A 22,712-nucleotide genomic window follows, 5' to 3' on the forward strand; every position below is an offset into this window, starting at 1 on the left:
TACAAAACGCGGCATTTATCTCGTACTACATACAATGCGATTCCAGGTGATTATATATTTGTCTCACACTACCGTTATCTACTCGATAAGGCATAAAATCAACAATTCGTGCAATATTCACGGTGTTCCGATGACGTACCTCCTATTAAATATTTCTCACGCTTTGATTTCGCTCTACACTATGCTTGCTTCTTGCATATTCTGAAGATGCATTCTGTGGCAAAAAGAAATTGTTCAACGCGGTAGCAAAATAGAAACTGCGATTGGCCAGGACGAGCACAATATTTAGAGAACTTTCGCTGACAGCCAACGACATGTATCGACAAATATTGGGCCGTATTATAGAAATCGAAGCGATAAGAATTTTGTTCGTCAGCTCTATTTTTCTATTATAGAAATCGAGCAATTCGATAGCACCGAGCGAGTGATAGCTATCGGTGCAAGTGTCAGAGCTTTTCGAGTTGTTTGGTTCGCTTGTTGCATATCTTCAGAAAATTATTTTGTTTTGGTTTGCGTCCCAGATACTTTCTTTTGGGAAACATTTCAAAAACGCTTAAATATATGCATTTTTCAATACATGCTCGTTTGTTTTGATCAGTATCTGTTTTACGGTGCTGCCAGAATAGTCTATACAAGGTAAGTGCTCAATCCAGCATTATTTATAATAATCATCTTATAATTTACAATGCAGAACTTACATCCAGTGCATATCTGAAAATGAGTGGACGGACAAATCACCACCATTGAACGACTCGTTGAACCAATGAAAGCGAACGTAAACATTGCTCGAGGTTTTTGTGGAGGCAGTTCAAATAGAATCCTGGTAAAGGAAAAGTGGGATGAATTCAGTGAGGAGCTTAATGCACTGAGACCATCAATAAAGGGTGTGTCACATCAAATTGCATCACGGAAAAAACGCTGTGGAAATTTAATTTTTAGGAATTATATCTTCAGCTTTCGCTTATAATCAGATAAGAGTGTATAGCTCAGGTTGGCCATGCTTCACTGTCAATTTTACGTAAATTTGGAAAAATGTCGTCGAACGAAAAAGAGCGTCGTGAAATAATCCTGCGCACTCATTTCGAGAATCCGGAGTTGTCACATCGGGACATCGGTAAGATGCTGGGAATCTTCCAATCCACGGTCAGCAGAGTACTAAAACGATACTTCGAGAACCTAACCATCGACCGGAAGGTGAAGAACGGCAAAAATGGATGCTCCGTCAGTGAAAAAGATCACAAGCGCGTAGTTAAGCAGTTTAGACGTGACGAGAAGTTCGATTCGGGATGTCGCCAATAAGCTGAATTTGTCAAGTTCATTCGTCCAGCGGACCAAGCAGCGGGAGGGCCTGCGTACATACAAGGTTCAGAAGGCTCCTAACCGCGACGAAAGGCAAAACATGGTGGGGAAGACGCGAGCCCGGAAGCTGTACACCGAAAAGCTGACGAAGCCGCATTGCCTGGTAATGGACGACGAAACCTACGTCAAAGCGGACTTTCGTCAGCTGCCGGGCCTGTTGTTCTTCTCCGCAGAGGACAAATTCAGCGTTCCGGAGGAGATTCGCATACAGAAACTATCCAAGTTTGCCAACAAGTACATGGTGTGGCAAGCGATCTGCTCTTGCGGAAAGCGGAGCGCCCCCTTCGTGATGACCGGCACGGTAAACGGGCAGGTTTACCTTAAGGAGTGCCTACAGAAGCGCTTACTACCACTATTGAAGCAGCACGAGGGCCCGACCATCTTCTGGCCGGATCTCGCTTCGTGCCACTATTCAAAGGACGTGTTGGAGTGGGAAAGGAAATGAACCCGCCCAACGCGCCGGAACTTCGCCCAATAGAGAAATATTGGGCGATTATGAAGCAGGCCCTCCGGAAGAACCCAAAAGTTGTCAAATCGGAGGCGGACTTCAAGAGAAAATGGATTTCTGTTAAAAAAAACTACAACTTGACGTTGTACAGAACCTTATGGACGGGGTAAAGAGGAAGGTGTGAGCATACGGGCTTGGGCTCGAAGTATGAATAAAAAGAAAATGCCAAAAGTTGTTCAATAGTTTTTATTTTACTGTCTAAAATTTCAAAAGGATCGGTCTACTGGGCGAATTTCTACAGCGTTTTTTCCGTGATGCAATTTGATGTGACACACCCTTTACGTCTTGGTTCAGAATGGCAGAAAGTGTTTCTTCTACGATACATATAACCTCATAAGTAAATTTTATCATATTCTTTGAATTACTATCAACCAAATTTCCTGTCAAAAATTGCTTATTCCTGCTAGCGTACATTATTACGTGTTACTTATGTCAGAAATTTTCTTTTTTATTGCTATACTGTACCAAACTTTCTATACCATATGCTAAAGCTGAAATGTCTTGCAAAACAATAATGATTTTTTTAATTATAGATTTGAATTGACCTGATGTGAAGGGTAAAGGAAACACTAGCACAATATAAGCGAGAATTTAGGGCCACAGGTGGTACCCAATACAATAAAGCTATTGACGCCGCTACAACAAGAAATCGACGCTAAAAGAGAATCACATGCAACAAAATTGTTTTGCTAAAAAAGTGGAATTCATGCGTGACTTTTTACGGAATTTCATAGATTGCAGTTGTGAGAATACATGATTTTTCATTTTTATTTTCTTCATTCTAATTTTAAACATTTTCTAATAATTGTATTTTTTGTAAAGCAAATTGTTCCATGATGTCGTTTTTATTACACATCCATGTATGCATTATACCTATTAAGCTTCATTCGTTGAGGGAATATCAGTTTTCGCCAAAACATAACCATATTGACACTTTTGGAAATATAGATATTTATAATTTTCATAACAGATGTCTCAAAAAAAGATTTGGCATCCTTTCTATAGTGCTTTGTGAAACATTTCAAACTCGTTTCAAAGTATTTCAGCATGGCCACTGACATTCGAGCAGAGTAACGAATCGAGCTGTTTTCCTCGATTTCTATAATTCCAGATTTTACTCGGTGTGATAGTGATAGTGATTGTATCGAATCCTGGATTCGATTTCTATAATAGGGCCCTATGTCTGCCTTTTTGTGCATGCTGCTGACAGTATCCAAATCTACCAAACAGCAGAGATCTTTATATGGTGGCCGGTGTGAAAATACATGAAAAAGTTCATTTTCTAATAATTATATTTTTTGTAAAGCAAATTGTTCCATGATGTCGTTTTTGTTACACATCCATGCATGCATTACGCCTATTAAGCTTTATTCGTTGAGGAAATATCAGTTTTTCCAAAACATGACTATATTACACTTTCGAAAATATAGATATTTATAATTTTCATAGCAGGTGTCCCAAAAAAAAAGATTTGGCATCCTTTCTATAGTGCTTTGTGAAACATTTCAAACTCGTTTCAAAATATTCCAACACCGTCACTGACATTCGAGCAGAGTAACGAATCGAGCCGTTTTCCTCGATTTCTGTAATCCCAGATTTTACTCGGTGTGATAATGATAGTGATTGTATCGAATCCTCGATTCGATTTCTATAATAGGGCCCATAATGAATTTTACGAGTTCTACCAAATGTTTACAGTTGCGTGTAAATCGGAATAAGGGGCCCTATTATACAAATCGAATCGAGGATTCACTATCACTATCACATCGAGCAAAATCTCGTATTTCGTAAATTGAGATAATCTCGTACCGAGCTCGAATTTCATGTGTTGCGATTGCATATATTTAAGCGTTTCTGAAATGTTTCCCAAAGGAAAATATCAGGGACGCAAACCAAAATAATACATTTCTCTGAAGGTATGTGACAAGCAAACCAAATAACTTAAAAAATTCTGACATTTGCATTGATAGCTTTCACTCGATCGATGCTATCGACTTGCTCGGTATCTACAGTAATTTGCATTTAATACGACATGCCGAGGCACCGCTCAGTGTCACATTGGAGGCGATTTTGACCTGGGGTGACATTGCGCATTTCGAAACGAGCGAGTTATGTTCGTTTCGACCACTTCGACTTAGCTTTTTATACGAACCCAAAAATTTTACATTTCTCTACGAGACAAATTTTGCTCTAAATCTAGTACACCGAAAATATTAACTTGAAAAAGATACATAATACTAAAACCAATTCGATCTGAGTTCGAATTTTCTCGGAACGAATTACTCGTTTCGAAATGCGCAATGCCACCCCTGCAAATGGACATTTTCGATTAGAGTGTTACAGTGTCGACGACGATTTTTAATGTGGGGCCATAATTTGGGCCCCGAACTCGATGTTTGCAACAGTGTCCAATTAAACGTGTCGCATTTACAGGTCTGTTCAATTAGCTAGATGCCGGATTAAATCTAACTTGCCGTATAATAGTAAAATAGAGCTAACGTGCAAAATTCTTATTGACTCGATTTCTATAGTAGGATCCAATGTTTCCAATTTTGCATATGTCGATTGAGTTTGAATCTCGGGCGGATTTTAGAATGTTGGGGTGGATTTCGTTCGTTCTAGTTGCAGAATGCAAAAGTCGATCTCGTCGAATGCAACATCGTGCTAATTTAAAAATCCGATCGGGTTCCGGAATAGGAGTGATTATTTCGAATTTTGCTTATACCGAAGGTGTAACTAGTTAAGTGGGTTTCAGTCTTAAATTCATCGCGAATCAAGGCTTTCGAAGAAATTCCTTGGGCAAAATATACGTTACGGTGTTGATAATAATGCATTGTGCTTTTATGACCATTGTATTCCGTAGCACTCTCGTTTTGGCGACCAGTAAAATCGAACGAATAAATGCTTTACACGAGAATGTGGCTATGCTTAAACGCGGCATCTCTGACTCAAACTTGAACAAATGCGATGAACATTAAATAAAAACTCACACATACACACACTAAATAAAAAGTTCGGCCATAAACTTTTTCGTATACTCGTAAACAACGAACAGGACCGCGGTCGCGGGAATTGTCCTAACGATTGTGGGTTGCAGCCCGTTGTAGAACGCTAGCGGTCCTTCCTTCCGGAGTATGTCGATCCCCACCTGAGTCATACTGAGCGTTAAACTCTGCACCTGTATTCTGCTCTTGATTACGTCCGCAGGGAAGATGGATGTCCACAGCGCAACACCACCGACTGCCCCAGCTACCATTGTCTTTATGGGACCGATATCGTCTTTTGATTGACCCGGTTTAGCCATCAACTCTCTGGATGCTTCGTAACCACCGAAGAAAAAGAAATAACCCGGCATCTCGCGGGCAAAGGTCGAAGACAACCCTCGGAACATTCCCGGTATACCTTCGGATCGCAGGATTTGTTTTGTGAGTTGGAAGGGTGAAATTTTGGGCAATTTTTCGTTTGGCTTGAGATTGTGTGCCTGTACCTCTCTGAGCGCTTGCAGTTTGCACTTGATCAACTCCGTCGGACAGAGGGTGAATGAGGAGAAAAATGCAGCGAGAAAGCCAGCCGTGGCATTGTCCAGCGCCGACAGCTCTGCCACTGATTGCTTTCGCGCCACCAACGCGACCACATTCTGACACGCTCCGTACGCGGCAAATAATACCGAATTTTCTGCAACATTCGCCACGATGGCTGGAACCGTACCCGCGTAGAGACCCCGCACAAAGCCATCCCGCTTGAAGGTTCCTATCGTGCAGTCGATCATGTTTTTGTACAGATGCGGGAATGTTTGCATTTTCACCTTCACGGTGTCCATCGGTTGGCTAACGTATACCAGGGCTACACCGCCTGTAACGGAGGGGGATTATTAGTGACATTTTGCTTTCTACAAACTATCGGTTACATACCTAAAGAACCAGCGGTGAAATCAATCAGCCCCGTCTTAAAACCTGCTTCACTTTTTCCGTGCATTTTCTACGTTTTCCCAATCGTGCGTAGTGTATTATTTGTTGACTTCGTCGTAAACTAGACTTGTTTTCCAGCAGGAATTGTTTGGCAGTCCTTGATGGTTATCTATTCAAACAGCATAGCAAACACGGGATCACGCGACACGGCAGTAACTGCGCACCGTCCCACCAAACCAAGCACACTTCTCAATGGAAGTTAGCCATGCGAGATAACAGGCTTATCAACTCGAACGAACACACTTCGGGGTTGTTTTGCTACAGTCGCAAATTGAATTCTTATGCCTCCAATGCTGTTACTGACCACGATGCAAACTGGACGGGTGGATTGCGTCAGAATGTGGCAATCATGCGCTTGTTCTGGGCTACTGTCACCTATACCTATTTGAATTTGGTCTGCTGGGGGGCTCGAGTGTGATGTTGTATGTTTTCCCTTCACTATCAGCGTTGATGATAAGCAACGCAACGATAACGATTGACCGTTCCTCACTCTTCAAACCGATGCTATGAACTGAGCTGTTTCGTTTGCGATTCGGCGCTTTAATTAGGAAGATTGTGTTTGCAGCTTTCGATCACCTAAACTATTTAATGTCTCAAACTCGCAGCTGATAAGCTATCTCTTTTTGCGTTCTCGGTCCCGCGTTTGTAAACATTTTTACATCATACGGCGGAGGCAAGATACCATTCGATGGACCATGACTAAGACAATTTACACCATTTACACTTTCTTCTGCTGGGATAGCATAGACGAATTTGTTTTGGCCGAAGATGTTTTTGTAATCCAAGGAGATGTCAAACTTGAGCACGTGTGTTTGTTGATGTGTGAGTGAGCTTCCAGTCATACTTGCTACACCTGTTGCGTATTCTGCGATTCCAGAGTTGAACTCAATAAACGTTGAATGGAAATAAGCGATGCACAGCGGGAAAATAGTTCCAATGCAAAATAATTTTTATCTCTATTCCAAATCAAAACTTTCATTTTAAGTTCCTATGATAGAAAATGAAAGTGATAATTAGTACGATTTGAATTAAAGATAATCTCCAACGCTTTTGATCCGACCATTTCATGATGGATCGCATAGATACATTGCAAGTATTTTTTGGGTTGGGGAATCAGTTCAAAAGGTTTTTATATATTTTTTTTTTGACGTAGAACTACGTCTTTCAGGAAGGGTGCCAAATCAGAAAACAATAACTATTTTCACTGTGAACGAATTTTCATGATTTGCATACCAATGGAATCGAAAATTCTCTAAGATTTGTTTGATATTCTATAAAATACATTTCGCTAGTCTCTAAACGGTTCAAATTCATGAAAACTGAAAGAATTTTCTTTTTCCCATACATTTGTTCTGCCGATTTGTTTGCTAACCCTACCCACATTTCGAATGCTTATAACTCTAGTATTTCTTAATAGATCGGAAAGATGTTTGCATCAATTGATAGAAAATATTTCTACGCGTCCATCACAATTAATAAAATGTTATTTTTCATGAGATGAATTATTAAATAACTGTAAAATGTCAAAGGTTATCTAAACGCCCTAACTGCCAAGCTTTGATTGGCCCAATTTACGGTTTTCCCAACACAGACTTCAAAATCGATGTACCTGAGGAAATACGCTTTGCAAATATAAATGCAAGTTGGAGGCATTTTTGTTCCCACCGAGCTGTGTTTGCCTAACACGAACTTCTAAATCAATGTGCCTGGGGGAATCCGCTTTGTCAAAACATGTAAGTCGGGGATATTTTCTCCCACTTAGCTGTGTTTCCCTAACACGGACTTCAAAATTAATGAGCCTGGGAAAACCCACTTTGCAAATACAAGTCGTGGGTATTTGTTGGTGTTGAGTACTTTTGTACTCGCTTGTCGTTGTGCAGACCGGAATATGTTTCCCTAAAACGTACTTTTAAACTGAGAAGCCTGGGGAAAATGTCATTTCAGATACGATAGGTGAATGAACTTCGCGGTTTGAGAACTTCGTAAACATGAGATGTGCAACAATTTCAGAGGAAAATGTCAAATACAATGATCGTTTGACAATTCTTCCGTTCACATATTTTGGTAGTCCTAGGCATCATATCAAACGTAAAAGGACGTTCATCAAATTTATTTGTAACGAAGAACATAAAATATTACAAAAACTTCGATGCATTCTTAAATAATATTCGAAGTGGTAAACAAGTGGATTGCATAATGTAATTGCGTAGTTCTGTTAATCATGTTAATCGTATTTTGAGTCACTTAATTTTTTATTATTTTTGAGGCTTACAAATAGAATATCTAGAGGGTAAAAATCGACTTTTTCGCCATCTGCTTTTCTTTGTTTTTCATCGATATCAAAAAGCTGCCTAGGGGGTCTCCGTAGCAACATTGGTTGCGCGTTCGCTTAGTAAGCGATCGATCGTGAGTTCAAAACTCAGGGCCCTCATTGACCATCTTTGTGTTGTTACAGAATAACTACGTCCACGCAACAATCATCAGCGATGGAGATCGATCCACGGTCGAAATAAGATCGATTCATCCATACAACTGCTCTGCTCTGCAAGACACATCGGGCTGCTGTTCTATAAATAACTCAACAATGATCAATCAACTGTCTCCGCTGTCCGGTCTAACTGGATAATGGAAGAACAGATAGAAAAAAAAACTCTTACGCCTAAATGGCTACTGTGTAAATGAGTACCATATGCACTGGTATAGAAGGGAATACTCTAACACCGAAAAATGACAACTGTGTAATGTGCTAATTATAGATATGATAAACATTGTGACATGTACACGATTAAAATTCGGCTCCTTTACAGCTGAAATGTTGATGAGCCTAAAAAATAAACAAAAGGGATAAAAAAAACTGCCGAAGAAGCCCGGGACATTTGCGACGTGTATGAAGAAGGTCAACAGCACGGGAATGCTTTTCAGAGTTCAAAAATTCAGTTGCCACATTGACGTCGTTGACACTCCCCTTCTGAATTCGATGAATAATCTCTCAAATCACTTTTGAAGTAGAACGGTCGCCAAACCAGTCGTGATTGGCGGAAAAAATGAACTGCGGCGATTATACAATTGAATAACTTATAGATATAATTATTGTTTTTTGTTTAAATAAAAGCTACGCTACGAACTTATTCTCCAAACCAATAGTATGATGCACATCACCTGTATCCGCAGTTTAGAGACGAATGAACTCTCAGAGTTTGAAGTCTCTTTAATTCTAAACCTGTCTGCCTGTATCCCCAGCAAACATTTAATCGTATAACTTGCGTATATACATTATCATGTCCCCATATTTTGGGTAGTATACACAAAAAAATGGAGTCGATATACATACACGGCAAAAGATTGCGAATTGGTTTGGATAAGTATACTATTAATATTTGCATCTATACGACTATTGTCGTGCGAATATACGATTTATTATAGACCTAGAAAAAACAAATGTTGAATAATATTTGTGAGGTTATAATTACATTTATAACCTCACGGATCACCATTTCTGTATGGGGTAAATGATCTTGGTTTGTCCGATTTAGGGTGTTTTGAAACAACTAGTAAATGCAAATCGATTTTTCAATCATGGAAATCACACGTAATCGACACGAGTTTGGGTTTGTTGAAAAACCCCCAAGTCTCCAATCGCTAACATTACCATAAGGCGTTAAAATTATTCAAATTTTGATGTTTTTTTTACGGATTTCCTCAAAGAGAAATTATGATCATGGTTTGTCCATACAAATGAAAAACAAATTTCTGCATTACTCGAGAATTAATGAGGCAAACGAAACCATATAGGGGTTTTAGGGAGCAATATAGAGGTTTTAGGGAGCAATGAATGTTTCCATGATGGTTCGATACACCTACCCCCTCTCTAAGGGCAAGGGGGCTGCCATACAAATGAAACATAAACTTCTGCATAACTCGAGAACTAATCAAATAATGGAGCCAAATTTGGGATGTGAGAGTTTTTGGGTACGATAAATGTTTCAATGATGATATGACACCCCTCCTTCCTCTGGAATGGAGAGGGGTCCCATAAAAATAACACATATTTCAACCTAACATGACAATTGAAATTTTTCGGAAAACTCTGAAGGAAAATTGGTAAATTCGAAAAATTCAATTCGCATATGTTCTACAATTACATATTGACAAGCGTTGTTAGTCATAGTTAGTTAGTTAGACGAAATTGATCTTCGTTCGAAAGTGGAAATGGATTTTAATGTGATAAAACGCACACCTATTTTGCCTTCTATTTATATAAAAAAATATAGGAGGTTGTGTTCAAACGACCGCATTGTTGACGTAGAACTACGCTGTTATTTTATATAAGTCGCTTGTTTTTACCTTAGGATATTATTCTATAATGCTGTGAAATTTTAGAAACGACTGCTTAGTAGAATAATCTCTGGAATGTTTTTTTCACTGTAGAATCAGTTGACGATAATTGATTGATGATTCATGCTTGCCCTCGCAAATCAATACACTAGCTGATCGTATGTCGCAATTTATTTCATGCCAATGCATTGAAAATTTACCTCGAACGCTATTCCGGTGGCTTTTTTCGCAATTGACATAGATTCGGCTACATTATATACATGTTGCACCAGTACCATTATTCCACATCTCATAACTACATAAATATATAGTTGGCTTCGCATGGAAACAACAACAATGACAACACTTGCAAGTGTCAAATATCATGCTACATGTTATTCACCATTGCCTCAAAGGAATCGCACCTCTATGCATCGTTCGAACAGCGTAAACCAAGCGCCAAACAAGCGTTCGCCATAGCATGCATACAAAGCCATTACATTGGTGGCTTGAAACTACTAGGAATATAAACACTTCTCATCATTTTGCGCTATTCTCTAAAGAAACGCTTCTATTAATATTACTGGCCTCGAAAAAAGTTGCATTACTTTCTCATGCTTGAGAGAAGCGCAGATGTCACCCTTAGTGGAGGAATTTTTGCTACTGGCAAGCAAAATCACATACAAAATTCCAGAACGACATTTACTTTCTTGGTGACTAAACAAGCGAAATAAACTATTTTTGTTAATATCAACAACCTCGAAAACAGTAGCACTGCTTCATTATGATCTATATTAGTTCAAATGCAATCCTAGTTGAAGGCAGTTTTGCGACTGGCACGCGAATCCAAATGTCTTATAACATTCCAGTAAGACATTCAAGATGCTTGGTATTCCCCAAATAATTTTTTGGCGCACAACCTTAACGCCTGCTTCGCCATAACGTCAGTTTAATGTGTTGATGCATTCTCAAAGGCACCAACGAAGCCCTTATGATGACGAAAAACAAACAATGTTAACTGCTTGGAAAAAGACTGAATTATGCCACACAGCTTGTACTCTGCTGTAATACCCATCGATGCGAATTCGCTGATGAGTTTGTCAAGAGCGACCGCCTTCACCACCTGCGGGGGGAGTTTGATTTTGGTTGCTGCCTGGGTAACTGGGTAACGCTTGTCTCGAAATTTTATTGCCCCTGGCAATGCGTTTGTTTTTTGCAGGGCCCGAGCCTGCCTTCCACTTCTTCTTGTTGACGCGAAAAGAAAAACACACGATACGAATAACGCGAAAAACGAACAGAAAAACCAAACGACGATACCCAAGTTAGATTACCACTGGTGGGGTCCAATCTTAGATCGAAGCGCAGCGAAAGCATAGTGAACTGGATTGCTCAACAGTCCGATGCCGAATGAAAGTTTGCCTCAGCGAGATCCACTGTTCATACTTTAGGCAAGTATTCCCCTTCATTCTTCTACTTTTCCTTTGTTCATGGAGACTTTAAATCCTACAATTTCCCATTCGTTGGTCGTCGATAAGTTGCTCGTTCTTGACAGCTCTGTTCGGGAAAGCACACAAATGGACAGAACAAATGTATGGGGAAATGGAAACGCTTAGAGTTTTCATGAATTTTAACCATTTATAAACCAAGGGATTCTAATGTACAGCATATTAAACGAATCTTAGGGAATTTCCGATTCGTTTAGTATGTAAATCGCCAAAATCCGTTCACAGCAACAATAGTTATTAACGATAACTTTATTTCATAAAAACGTGACCTGTTTTCTGATTTGGCACCCTTCATGAAAGACGTAGTTCTACGTCAAAAGTGACAATCAAAACCAATGATAAAATGTTAGCGTTGGAAAATTCTGTAAAAAACAAGCATCGTTATTTAGTTTCTACGCATGATTCAAATTCCGAACACTTCATTTTTAAATGTAAATTTACTGAACTTTAATGTTATAAATAATTGAAAAATCCAACCCCTGACATTCATTGGATTATAGGCTTCATTTCAAAACCAATTACAGGTGTCGATACAGCCTATAATTTTTATTATTAAGCATTTGCAAAAAATGTGACTTTCAAAACCTGTGATAAAATATTCGCGTTAGTTAATTCCGTCAAAAACAAGCATCGCGATATCTTCAGTTATTGTAGATATTTTATCTATTTTGTCTGCTTTTTTATGTTAAGTGCTAAATGAGTTTAATGCAGAAATCTTCATTAAAATTAGTATTTAAGTAGTTTCGGAATTTGAATCAAGTTTCGACGCATGATTCAAATTCCGAACAGAATTTGTTTGATCGCACTATTTTCAGGGAAATACAGTAGTAGTTCACAAATTGGGGTACAAGTACAATCTAGTTCTGGAGCAACAATATAAGAAGACCATTTGTTAACAAATGTTTGTAAGCTCTTTTCCATCAAAACGTAGGTCGCAGACGCAAACAACGAGTGTAAAATTGATTTGCTTTGTCAGGTTTTGTGTGGAATGACGTATGAAGTCGTCAGCGGTTCCCAAAGACTTCGGACCTGAACGTTGCCTTATAGTGGGCGCTTGGTGTCATATATGTGACCAAGGCCTCAACCCCCACCCTCTTAAACTTTCACCTGGCATATGTATATAGCCTCTTTTATGGACCTTAACTGCCAACGATACGCGGAACATATCATTTGCATTTTTGTTGTTCGGAATTCGAGTCAGTGATATATTTTTAGTTTTTCATCATGAATATTTATTTATAAAACAATTTTATTGTAGCGAAATGAAAAAAGCTCTATTGTATCCGAAATAAATTAGTTTTATTTCTCGATTTCGCGAAAGAGTACCATTTTGAATAACGAGGCACTGTTTAATAGCCAACAAAGCTTAAGTGTTGGCTTTTTTCCAAAATTTAAATCTTTCGAACTACTGGACCGATTCAGATGATCGACATATTAAATTAAAGCTAATTAGCCGGTCTTTTTAGAAAAAATGTTAAAATGTTAGGCTTGCAGAAAACTAGAAACCATATTCCTATCTTCTGTCCAATAAGCTACCGCAACCAAAACATCTCAACTTTGAAAAATCATAACTCAAAAACGAAAAAAAAATCACATCTCTGTTTTTTAGATATGTTATGTAGAAAAAAAAGGTGCACCCGTGGCCGAGTGGTTAGCGTCTCACATTATCATGCCGGGTGTTCGGGTTCGATTCCCGTTCTGGCCGGAGGATTTTTCGTCAAAGAATTTTCCTTCGACTTGCACTGTGGTCACGCGTATTCTAGAGCTTGCCCCTCGGAATACATTCAAGGCGTGTTATTTGGCTTAATAAATCTCAACTAAGTATTAATGAATTACGCTAGTTAATGCATATGTTGAGACGGCAAAAGTTCCACAGGGAACGTTAACGCCATTCGAGAAGAAGAAGATGTAGAAAAAAACCTCAGCTCTCAAGAAAAAAAATGTTAAAAATATTGCGCCCCTGGCTGCGGAACCATAGAACCTATAAAAGCAAATAAAATCACTTATTACAAAAACAAAATACAATTTTTGTGAGTATAATGTTTTTCCAAAAAAGACTAGCTAATTGGCTTGGATTTGATATATCGATAAAAAAATCGGTCGAGTAATTCAAAAGTTATGATTTTTTAAAAAAATGCATTTTCGCTGTTCGGAATTTGAGACAAAAGTGTTCGGAATATGAGTCAGTGGCAAAAATGGTGTTCGGAATTTGAGACAAATGTGATGAAACATTTTTTTAGTTTCTTACCATGAATATGTATTTGTAAATCTGCTTTATTGCAGTTAAATGAAAAAAAAGGCTCAATCGTATCCAAAAATCAATCTAATTTCGCGAAAAAGTACCATTCTGAGTAATGAGACACTGTTTAATGCCCATCAAAGCTTAAGTGTTCGGAATATGAGACAAAACGGTACTTGCAATATAGAAATGCCCAAGACTTGCGAATATTTGCAATGCCGATTTCCCCAGCCTCCTTGGGTTTGAAGCCTGTAGTGTCATAAAATATTTTATTTTAATCATTTTCACTGTAAATAATTGTTATGGAGTGCCTAAAATGATTCATGCAAAACTCTTGTAAATCTATCAAAAAATGACTGAGCAATAATTGAGAGTGCAAGAGGAAGCTTGTATCTTCGATTTCGACCAATCAGAACGAGGTATTTCCGTTTGGATAGTCCTGAGTCCTGATACCAAAAAATTAAAAATCGAAACTATGGGACTGATTCTCGAATACACTTCACGGTGGAAACGAAATAAACGGCACGCCATTGAACTACGTTTTACGAGTTAGTGAAGTGTCGAAGATAATAATGAGTTTTCAGGCAGAATGAGCACTTTTCAAATAAAAAAAACATTCATGAAAATTAACTTCTTCGTATCAAACTGGTATTCAATGTGAGTGGGAAACTTTGTTTTCTTCATGTGATATAATAATCTCATACAAAAATTTCATCTGAAGATAATTTGATAATAATAAGATGTCGACACCGTACCGTTGTCATCGCGGATACGTTTCATTCCGTTTCCACCGTGAAGTGTATTCGAGAACCAGGCCCTATGACTGTATTCACTCATGCTTTGCGAATCGCTTCATTTTCGTCTCGAGCCACTCTTGGTGATGCATCTTCTTCCGATGAGCGTGCATGTTGGCATTCGAGTTGAACGTTTTCGGACAGTAGGGACACGTGTAGAGAGATTCTCCACTGTGCGCCGCGATATGCTCCTTCAGTGCCAGCGCTCGCTTGAATACTTTGTCACAGATGGTGCAGGCAAATTTGGCGTCCGTATGGGCGAACCGCATATGGCTCTTGTGAGCAAGCACGTTGGGTGATTCCTTGCCACACAAATCACACCGATAGCTGGGCGAATTGTGCCGAACGATATGCTTGTTCATGCTCACTTTCAGCAGCCAGCGGGAACAAATCGGGCACTGTACCTTTTCCTCCGGCGCCTTTGGTCCATGTTCTTGGAGATGTCGCAAGAAAGGGCCCCGTTGGTTGAATCCTTTAGCACACGTGTCACAAACATACTCGAATGTTGAAGCGTGCTGATTTTTCTCGTGTGCTCTAAGAAGAGATACATTTCCGAAACTGGAAATAGAACAATTGAATGAGTTAAAAATAAAAGGTCAGTCAGTTAATTGTACCCACAATCGATCACAGTGCTGGCAAGGGTACTCTTTCGTCTCTAAAGCTAGATGGTAGTTTCTATGGGTAGCAAGTGTTATTTTGCTAACAAAGGCTTTCGGGCACATATCGCATTTGAACTGTCTCTCATTGACTGGAGTATGGATTTTGAGTTTATGCCTCTTGAGGCTCTCGCTATCGACACACATGCGCTTGCAAAGATCGCACTGAAATCGCTCGGGATTCAAATGTCGCTGGATGTGCTCGAATAGTCGGGTCCTATTGTTGAACTTTCGATCGCAACAGAAAACATACGCACGCGTTTGATGCACTAACGCAGAATGTTTCTGCAATTCTCTGAAGTTGGTATACTCAAGCGAACATTGATCACAGTGCATATTGCAATATTTGGCTATCAGTTCATCGTTTCTCGCTATCCTAGCGACAGGTTTAGGTTTCTTCCGGCGTTTTCGTAGTTTCGCTAGCTTCGTATCAATCACCGTTACCGATTGTTCATTTATTGAACACGTTACAGCCTTCTCATCATCGTTTTTTTCAACGATGGAATCGAAGTAATCTTGGTGGTCATCAGCAGTTGTGTAATGTAAGGCTTCTTGCGAGCCTTGATCTGTCTCAGGGGCAACATATTCTTCATATTCATCCTTAACGCACGAAATCGAAAAGTGTAGTTTTTGTTCATGAGTCTCTTCAATAGCACAGTAAAACTGATGGAAATCATCGATTTTTGACCAGCAATTGCAACAAATACTAGCACCTAGTAAATCCTCCATCTAGGAACAAAATCATATCATTACTTGTTCAATTATTGAATCAGGCCTTCACTTACCATAAACCAGAAGTGCTTCGAGATTACGGATCCGCGTGAGAATGCTTCCGACGAAGGTTTACTTGGCTCATTTTGATTGGTTCCTGCGTCTTCCATAATTGGAACTGCATCCGATGAGACTTGGAGACAAATGAAACACACAGGCACGGATTCCTCGGCCATGGCTTTGGAAAAACGTATGATCTAGCTGTTCGTAGAAAATACACCAATAATATCAGCTGTTTGCCTCTGTATACAAACATCCAAATTTAACATCGAAAACTTGTTTTTGTTGTTTTTGTTACCGCATCACCCAGTGGAAAGGTGATGCGTCGGTGCACTGAAGAAAATCGTTCGTTTCCTTTCATCACATTAGCCGACCCGGAAGTATTTTGAAATTGATAAAATTTTAATAAAAAAATTTACTTGGCGTTATTCAATTACTTGAAGCACGTTGAAGTAATCCTAACTTGACCAATTTTCCATTAATTTTCTGATATTTCCACTGAAACTTACCATAATATTATAAATTTGTCTTCAGGTACAATTTTCGTAGGTGATTTTTTCACAATCTGCAAAAAAAGTGTTTTTCAATTACACTAAACTGACCAGACGTCCCGCATTTCAACAAAATGTGCCGCGTAGGATTACGTCCCGCATTTGGCAAAAGGAACGAAAATGTCCCGCGATATCAATATATTTCAGTATTACAATTTTTTTTTAATTTTTTTTTATCCCATTTATTTATTTAAGGCTCATTAGCATTTCAGCTGTAACAGAGCCGAATTTTAATCGTGTACATGTCACATGGTTATCATATCTATAATTAGCACATTACATAGTTGCCGTTCGCCAGTATTCCTTCTTTACCATTACATATGGTACATTCACACAGTAGCCATTTAGGCGTAAGAGTATTCTTTCTGTTCTTCCATTATCCAGTTGGACCACCGGATAGCGGAGACAGTTGATTGATCATTGTTGAGTTATTTATAGAACAGCAGCCCGATGTGTCTTGCAGAGCAGAGTAGTTGTATGGATGAATCGGATCTTATTTCGACCGTGGATCGATCTCCATCGCTGATGATTGTTGCGTGGACGTAGCTATTCTGTAACAACACAAAGATGGTCAATGAAGGTCCTGAGTTTTGAACTCACGATCGATCGCTTACTAAGCGAACGCGCAACCAATGTGGCTACGGAGACTCCCAGTATTACAATTTGATCATGTTGATTTTCTTAAATGGATGAACCTCAAAATAAAACTTTTATTTGTCAGACTGTTCAATAGCGCTTCCAATGCATTCAACGATTAATATGTTGAGCTGGGGTGACATTACGCATTTCGAAACGAGTGATTTTTGTTCGTTTCGACCACTTTGACTTAGCTTTGTTTACGAACCCAAAAATTTTCCATTTCTCTACGAGACAAATTTTGCTCTAAATCTAGTACACTGAAAATATCAACTTGAAAAAGATACATAATACTAAAACCAATTCAATTTGAGTTTGAATTTTCTCGAAACGAATTACTCGTTTCGAAATTCGCAATGTCACCCCTGGTTTCATCGCACCGACAGTGGACTTTTTGTTTGGAGAGTGTCAACAGGAAACGACAGATTTATTTTTAAGATTTTTATAAAGATTTATAATGATTTTTATAAAAGTCTCCTATTGATCCGCAGGGATCAACGTGAGTCAAACGAAAAGTTCATCTTTGGTCCTCTAGCTCGGTCAGGGCTTAACGTGTTAAATAAGCCGGAAGAACTAGTGTATGCTGGACAGGAAGAGGCAGGGTTGTTTGATGAAGTATCACAAATGAAGCAAATGTTGGCCGGAACCTCAACCATGGCTGATGAAAAGATGTATGTCGACATGTTCTTTTAGGTTTCCGTGGCTTTGGTAGTCTGCTATCTCTCCATTTTGGTCATTCGCTTAAAAGATTTCTATAGGCCGCAGCTGGGTATGTTGGGAAGGTTGACGGTCTACGCGACAATGTTTATCTCCAGCCGATCCATTATCCATTATCCAGTGATCTTTTGGCATAATGGGTCGGTCCCCGTTCCGACATGAAGACTACATCACCTTCGCAAGTTTCGGCAAGCACTTCGTACTCGTTCCCCTTCACCATATGACTCGAAAGAAGAGCGGCTTAGACATTCCTTTCTCGTCTGTCAGAGAAGGACCTTCTTCGAGAACTTGATGTGGATGATATATTCGAAGTCATCGCTTACCTGGGGAACGTAAAGTATCCGGTCCCCGGCCATTCGTTGAATTCTAGCATCAAGCACGTCTCGTCTTCCTTTATGAGCAAGAAAAGAAGTTTTTCACTTCTTTTGCCGGAAAGCAGTTTTTCACCAGCACCTGAAGCTACTCCTTCTGGGTGATTGTCTGCTGCTCAGATACTGCAGATCTCGTCTGACGGTTCTGCATAAAAATGTCCGTTTTGGCCAGTTTCTCCTTCACCGTTTGGCCGGTTGTTTCGATCTCCCGGCTTAAGGAGCGACAGGGAGAGGATGTTGTAAATACCAGATCGGCTATGTCTGGCGGACACAAAGTGTCTCAGGACGTCCAACTCCTTTACTGTGGGGTGAAGCTGATAGTATGAAAAAATCATGAAGTTGCTTGACAGTGCTGCTGCTGCTTATCAACAGCCTTGAATAATTTTTGTTGTAGGCTTAATAAACGTAATATTTAAGGAAAATTTGTTCCATTAAATTATTTTTTGTAGTTTTTTTTTCACTGCCATCCGAAAATAGTCCATTTTTTTAATGCATACGTTGACACTAAATTGGATGAAAAGTGGATTGAAATTTTCGAGCATTCCATCCGGTAATTTGAAGAAAATTGTAGAATTTCAATCGTGCTTGCCAGGCTTTAATGCTCTAACTGAGCCAGTGATTTTCAGGGGTAAACAAAATCTAAACCACCGAAATAATAAGAAATAGTATAGATCAGGTTTAATTGCAAGGACACATGTTAAGTGTTTTACGAATAAATGAGACTCGCTAAACTATGCTATCACATAACGTATATACATAACGGTTTGTTTTTTTTATGTCCCGCGTTAGACCTTTGTCCATCTGATCACTTTAATTTACACGGAATACTAATTTAATACGGAGAAGTAATTTCTATTTAAAAAGTGTATTCACACCATCTGAAAATCCATTATTATATAAGGTACGCCGGGGCAAGTTGAAATGCGTGGTAAGTTCAAACGGAAACTATAACTTTTACTAGGTATGATGGATTGACGTGTTATATTTTCTCAGTAAACATTAGCTTTCAACCAGGGATACCAGGTGATTTTTTTCGAATGTCTTCAAATGGTACGAAAAAATGTCTTCAAATGTCTTCACAATCATATCGAAGCAAACTAAAATTCATAACTTACATTTGAACAATGTTTGATAGCTTATTCAATTTTTATTCTAATTGATATTGTTATATAGCGCATTTCATGAAACTCACCTTGAGATTTCGAAGTGTTTTTTTTTTCAATAAATGTGAACAAAGAATTTATTGTGCAACTACGAACCAAGTTTTATGAGTTTAAAAATGATAATTGGCTTGATAAACCATTGATTGAGTGAATATCGCCACAGTTCTTCCACAACAACGAAACTGTGATAACTCAATTTGTTTATTTCAGCTTTGGGTGGTTTGGGTGGTAACTCAAACCATGTCCATAAAACTAATTACTGAAACGGTATATAATCGGAAATTCTTCAATTTGTGAAGTGGTCGTTTTAAAGATCTAGGTGAATCTATTGTACAATATAGACCCAACATAATATAATTATAATGTCACAATCATTCGAATTTTCTTAAGATAATCAATTTTATCCATAGCCAATGAGCCGATAAAAATGATAAAACTACCAAGGATCTTGTAATTCTACTGTTCAAAACTGCGCTGTTATCATCTGGATTCACACTGGATGAGTCCGGTGTGCACGCATCTCGCATCTATCGTATGATCAAGCTGGGTCTTAGAATCGATGATGACGAAGCTATGAGCACAGATAGTACTCTAGTCGCAACTACTGGAGAAGATGTTCCTCCACTAGTGGATGACACCGAGGATGCCTCACACATGGAAGAAGTTGATATATGTTTAATCAACTACTTAAGTAACTTTTCGTAATTTAGAAAGTCTGATTTGTGTTTTTGGAGAAAGGAAACGGTATGTGGAATTGAGTTTCTCATATCAGTTAGGGTCAACTATTGTAAACATACATTTTAATTTTGATCCGCGTAATAGCGGCTGCAGAAGATGTATATTCTTGTCATTATACCAAATACTTGAACTGACTGCATGGTCATAATAAATATAAATTATTTCAAAATTCACAGTTTTATCAAAAAAAATTTCACAATGTAGTTGATGACTACATCTTTGAAGCTGAAGTAGCAATTGCCCGTTTGGGATTGCGAATTATTAGAGATCGTTCAAATCCTTTGCATATGCCTCATCCTATGTAAGTTAAATCAGATTTGTCACACGTAACCGTATATAAAATTCTATCATAAATGAAGTTAGGAAAAAAACACTCACTTTTTGGCTTCCATTGTTCGTACTAGTCGATAACAAATGAGGATACGACTTCAAAAGTCACAAAATGCCATCTTTTTTACTGCAATCGCCCACGACAAATGAGGTACTGTTCACTCATTTTTATGCGGTTGATACGTGCCGCGTGAAAAAAAACGATTCCGAAATCCGCGTAAAAATAAACCGTGTAAATCCCAAAAGCTGCGTAAAATAAAACCGTGTAAAAGCGACTTCAGTGTACTCGCACTGTAAAAAATGAAGATAAATTGATTTAATTGACACAGGCAATACCATTACTATCGATTCTGTAAGACTAAAAACGACGCTTACTATTTTTCTTCCATTTTTCATGTGTTTTTGCGCTGTCGAACCTCAAGGCATATCGACGGTTGTCACCTAGGAATCCCAGTACATGTGACAATCGTCACGTATGTTTGAGAGCGGGAATACAGTGAGAGTTCATTCAAGTGAGATTTCTCACGGCATATGCTTGACCTGGTGGAATCGCTTGACATAAGTGACAATTGTCATCTCACCTCACACGCCACGCAGAATCAGGCCGAAATTAATCGTACAGTTAAACGTTTTGGTTCTGAAAAAAATAGTACGTAAAAATTGATGATGATTACTTAGTAGAATATCGACATGCTGAAATTTAAACTGGATGGTCAATTTTCAATTTTTGTCCTAAACCGCTGAATCCATTCCATGTACCGTGTTTTATCCCTCTTGATTAAGAAATAATATTCCGGTCGACGTCTCTCCTTATAATAGGAAACAACGCCAATTATGTGACTTATTATGTGATTTCGCGTTATGATCATAGGACGTATATTTCTCCATATTTTCATACCAATTCGTCCATCTTTTCAGGTCCGTTTTTCATAGGTTTTGGTGGAAACATTCAGAAGCTCTTTTAATAATACATGCAAAGAACGTGTAGAAATAGTTTCTATTCATGTTTTTATAAAGAGAACTCATTGGTATAAATTCCACACAGAAAAAAGTGCAATTTTTATTATGAATTATTTTTTCGCAATGAAATTTATACTGAAGTCAATGTAATAAGGGCGAAGACCTCATCTAACGAGAATAAGGAACCGAGGCGAATGCTTTTCAATAACCGCAAAGCGCATGGATTAATATAAACTGATCCTACCTCAATTTCCATGCATTCATCGAATTCCAGCTGTATTCCACTTTCACTATCATCACAACACATCACAATCGTTTCATTAAATTAATTTTGCTCCATTAATTTTAATAGATTGTGCTAAATTTGTAGACAACGACTTCATTGTTTACTGCATTTTGACAGTTCAACTTCTCTAGATTGGTTTGAAATTTCGAAACACATCAGGTAACATCAACAGTATTTACATTCGAATGTGTTCAGCCATATTCGAACGTAGCCAATGATACCTTCTCCGAACGTGTTCGAATCAGAGCGTTCGAACGAAAGCAGATACGACCGTTAACAAGAATAAGGGTGAATAGCTCAAAGTAGTTCTATCGTTGAAGGTATCTGGATAGAATATAAGTCCTCATACTCATACCCAGTACCTTCCGATGTGATCGTGTGCTGTGTCCTAGAAACGTGATTTCTTTTAGCTCTATAAAAACTAACGCAATACCATCCATCGATTCGATATTTCCGGATTTTACATTTATTGTACATTAAAAATGATGTATCTGGTCGACTAAAAAGTAAAACAAACAAGAACATAACATCTCGCGCGGATACTCTGCTAAAATTATGCCTACTTTCGTAAACCCACGTCCGGATTCCCAAGTATCTCTCAATGTAGATTTGCTGCAGTTCTCCGCTTACCTGCACACATTTACAACAACAATTGCCACTTCCAATCAGATTGTTTTTACTGTTCCGGACTAGGAACACTCATATTCTGAAGACAGTCTTCGCGTTCCGACAAAAACCTAATTAATGTTATCACCGGTTCCCTCGTACTAATTGTCACGCTATTTCCGCTCGGAAATTCAATATTTCCTACTGTCCGTTCGCCACCGCCCCCCCCTTGGGTAAGCA

At 38.7% G+C, this 22,712-nt stretch overlaps 2 protein-coding genes across 3 annotated transcripts; both read right to left on the minus strand.

Moving 5' to 3' along the window:
• Window positions 1–2,069: 2,069 nt before the first annotated feature.
• LOC129762009 (mitochondrial ornithine transporter 1) lies at window positions 2,070–6,831 on the minus strand. Its single transcript, XM_055759945.1, has 2 exons — window positions 5,779–6,831; window positions 2,070–5,719 (listed from the first exon to the last, which is right to left on the minus strand). Exons 1-2 carry the CDS (start codon window positions 5,840–5,842, stop codon window positions 4,869–4,871), a joined length of 915 nt encoding a protein of 304 aa, XP_055615920.1. The 5' UTR covers window positions 5,843–6,831; the 3' UTR covers window positions 2,070–4,868.
• Window positions 6,832–13,180: 6,349 nt separating this feature from the next.
• LOC129774315 (transcription factor grauzone-like) lies at window positions 13,181–16,640 on the minus strand. 2 transcript variants are annotated; one of them, XM_055778037.1, is made up of 4 exons: window positions 16,624–16,640; window positions 16,129–16,315; window positions 15,306–16,072; window positions 13,181–15,245 (listed from the first exon to the last, which is right to left on the minus strand). In XM_055778037.1, exons 2-4 carry the CDS (start codon window positions 16,288–16,290, stop codon window positions 14,723–14,725), a joined length of 1,452 nt encoding a protein of 483 aa, XP_055634012.1. In that variant the 5' UTR covers window positions 16,291–16,315; window positions 16,624–16,640; the 3' UTR covers window positions 13,181–14,722. The 2 variants fall into 2 exon arrangements, with proteins under 2 accessions (XP_055634012.1, XP_055634009.1); XM_055778034.1 differs by lacking the exon at window positions 16,624–16,640 and having other exon boundaries at window positions 16,129–16,401.
• Between the last annotated feature and the right edge of the window lie 6,072 nt (window positions 16,641–22,712).

The sequence above is a fragment of the Toxorhynchites rutilus genome, chromosome 1 (assembly GCF_029784135.1).
Source record: "Toxorhynchites rutilus septentrionalis strain SRP chromosome 1, ASM2978413v1, whole genome shotgun sequence".
NCBI lineage: Eukaryota > Metazoa > Arthropoda > Insecta > Diptera > Culicidae > Toxorhynchites > Toxorhynchites rutilus.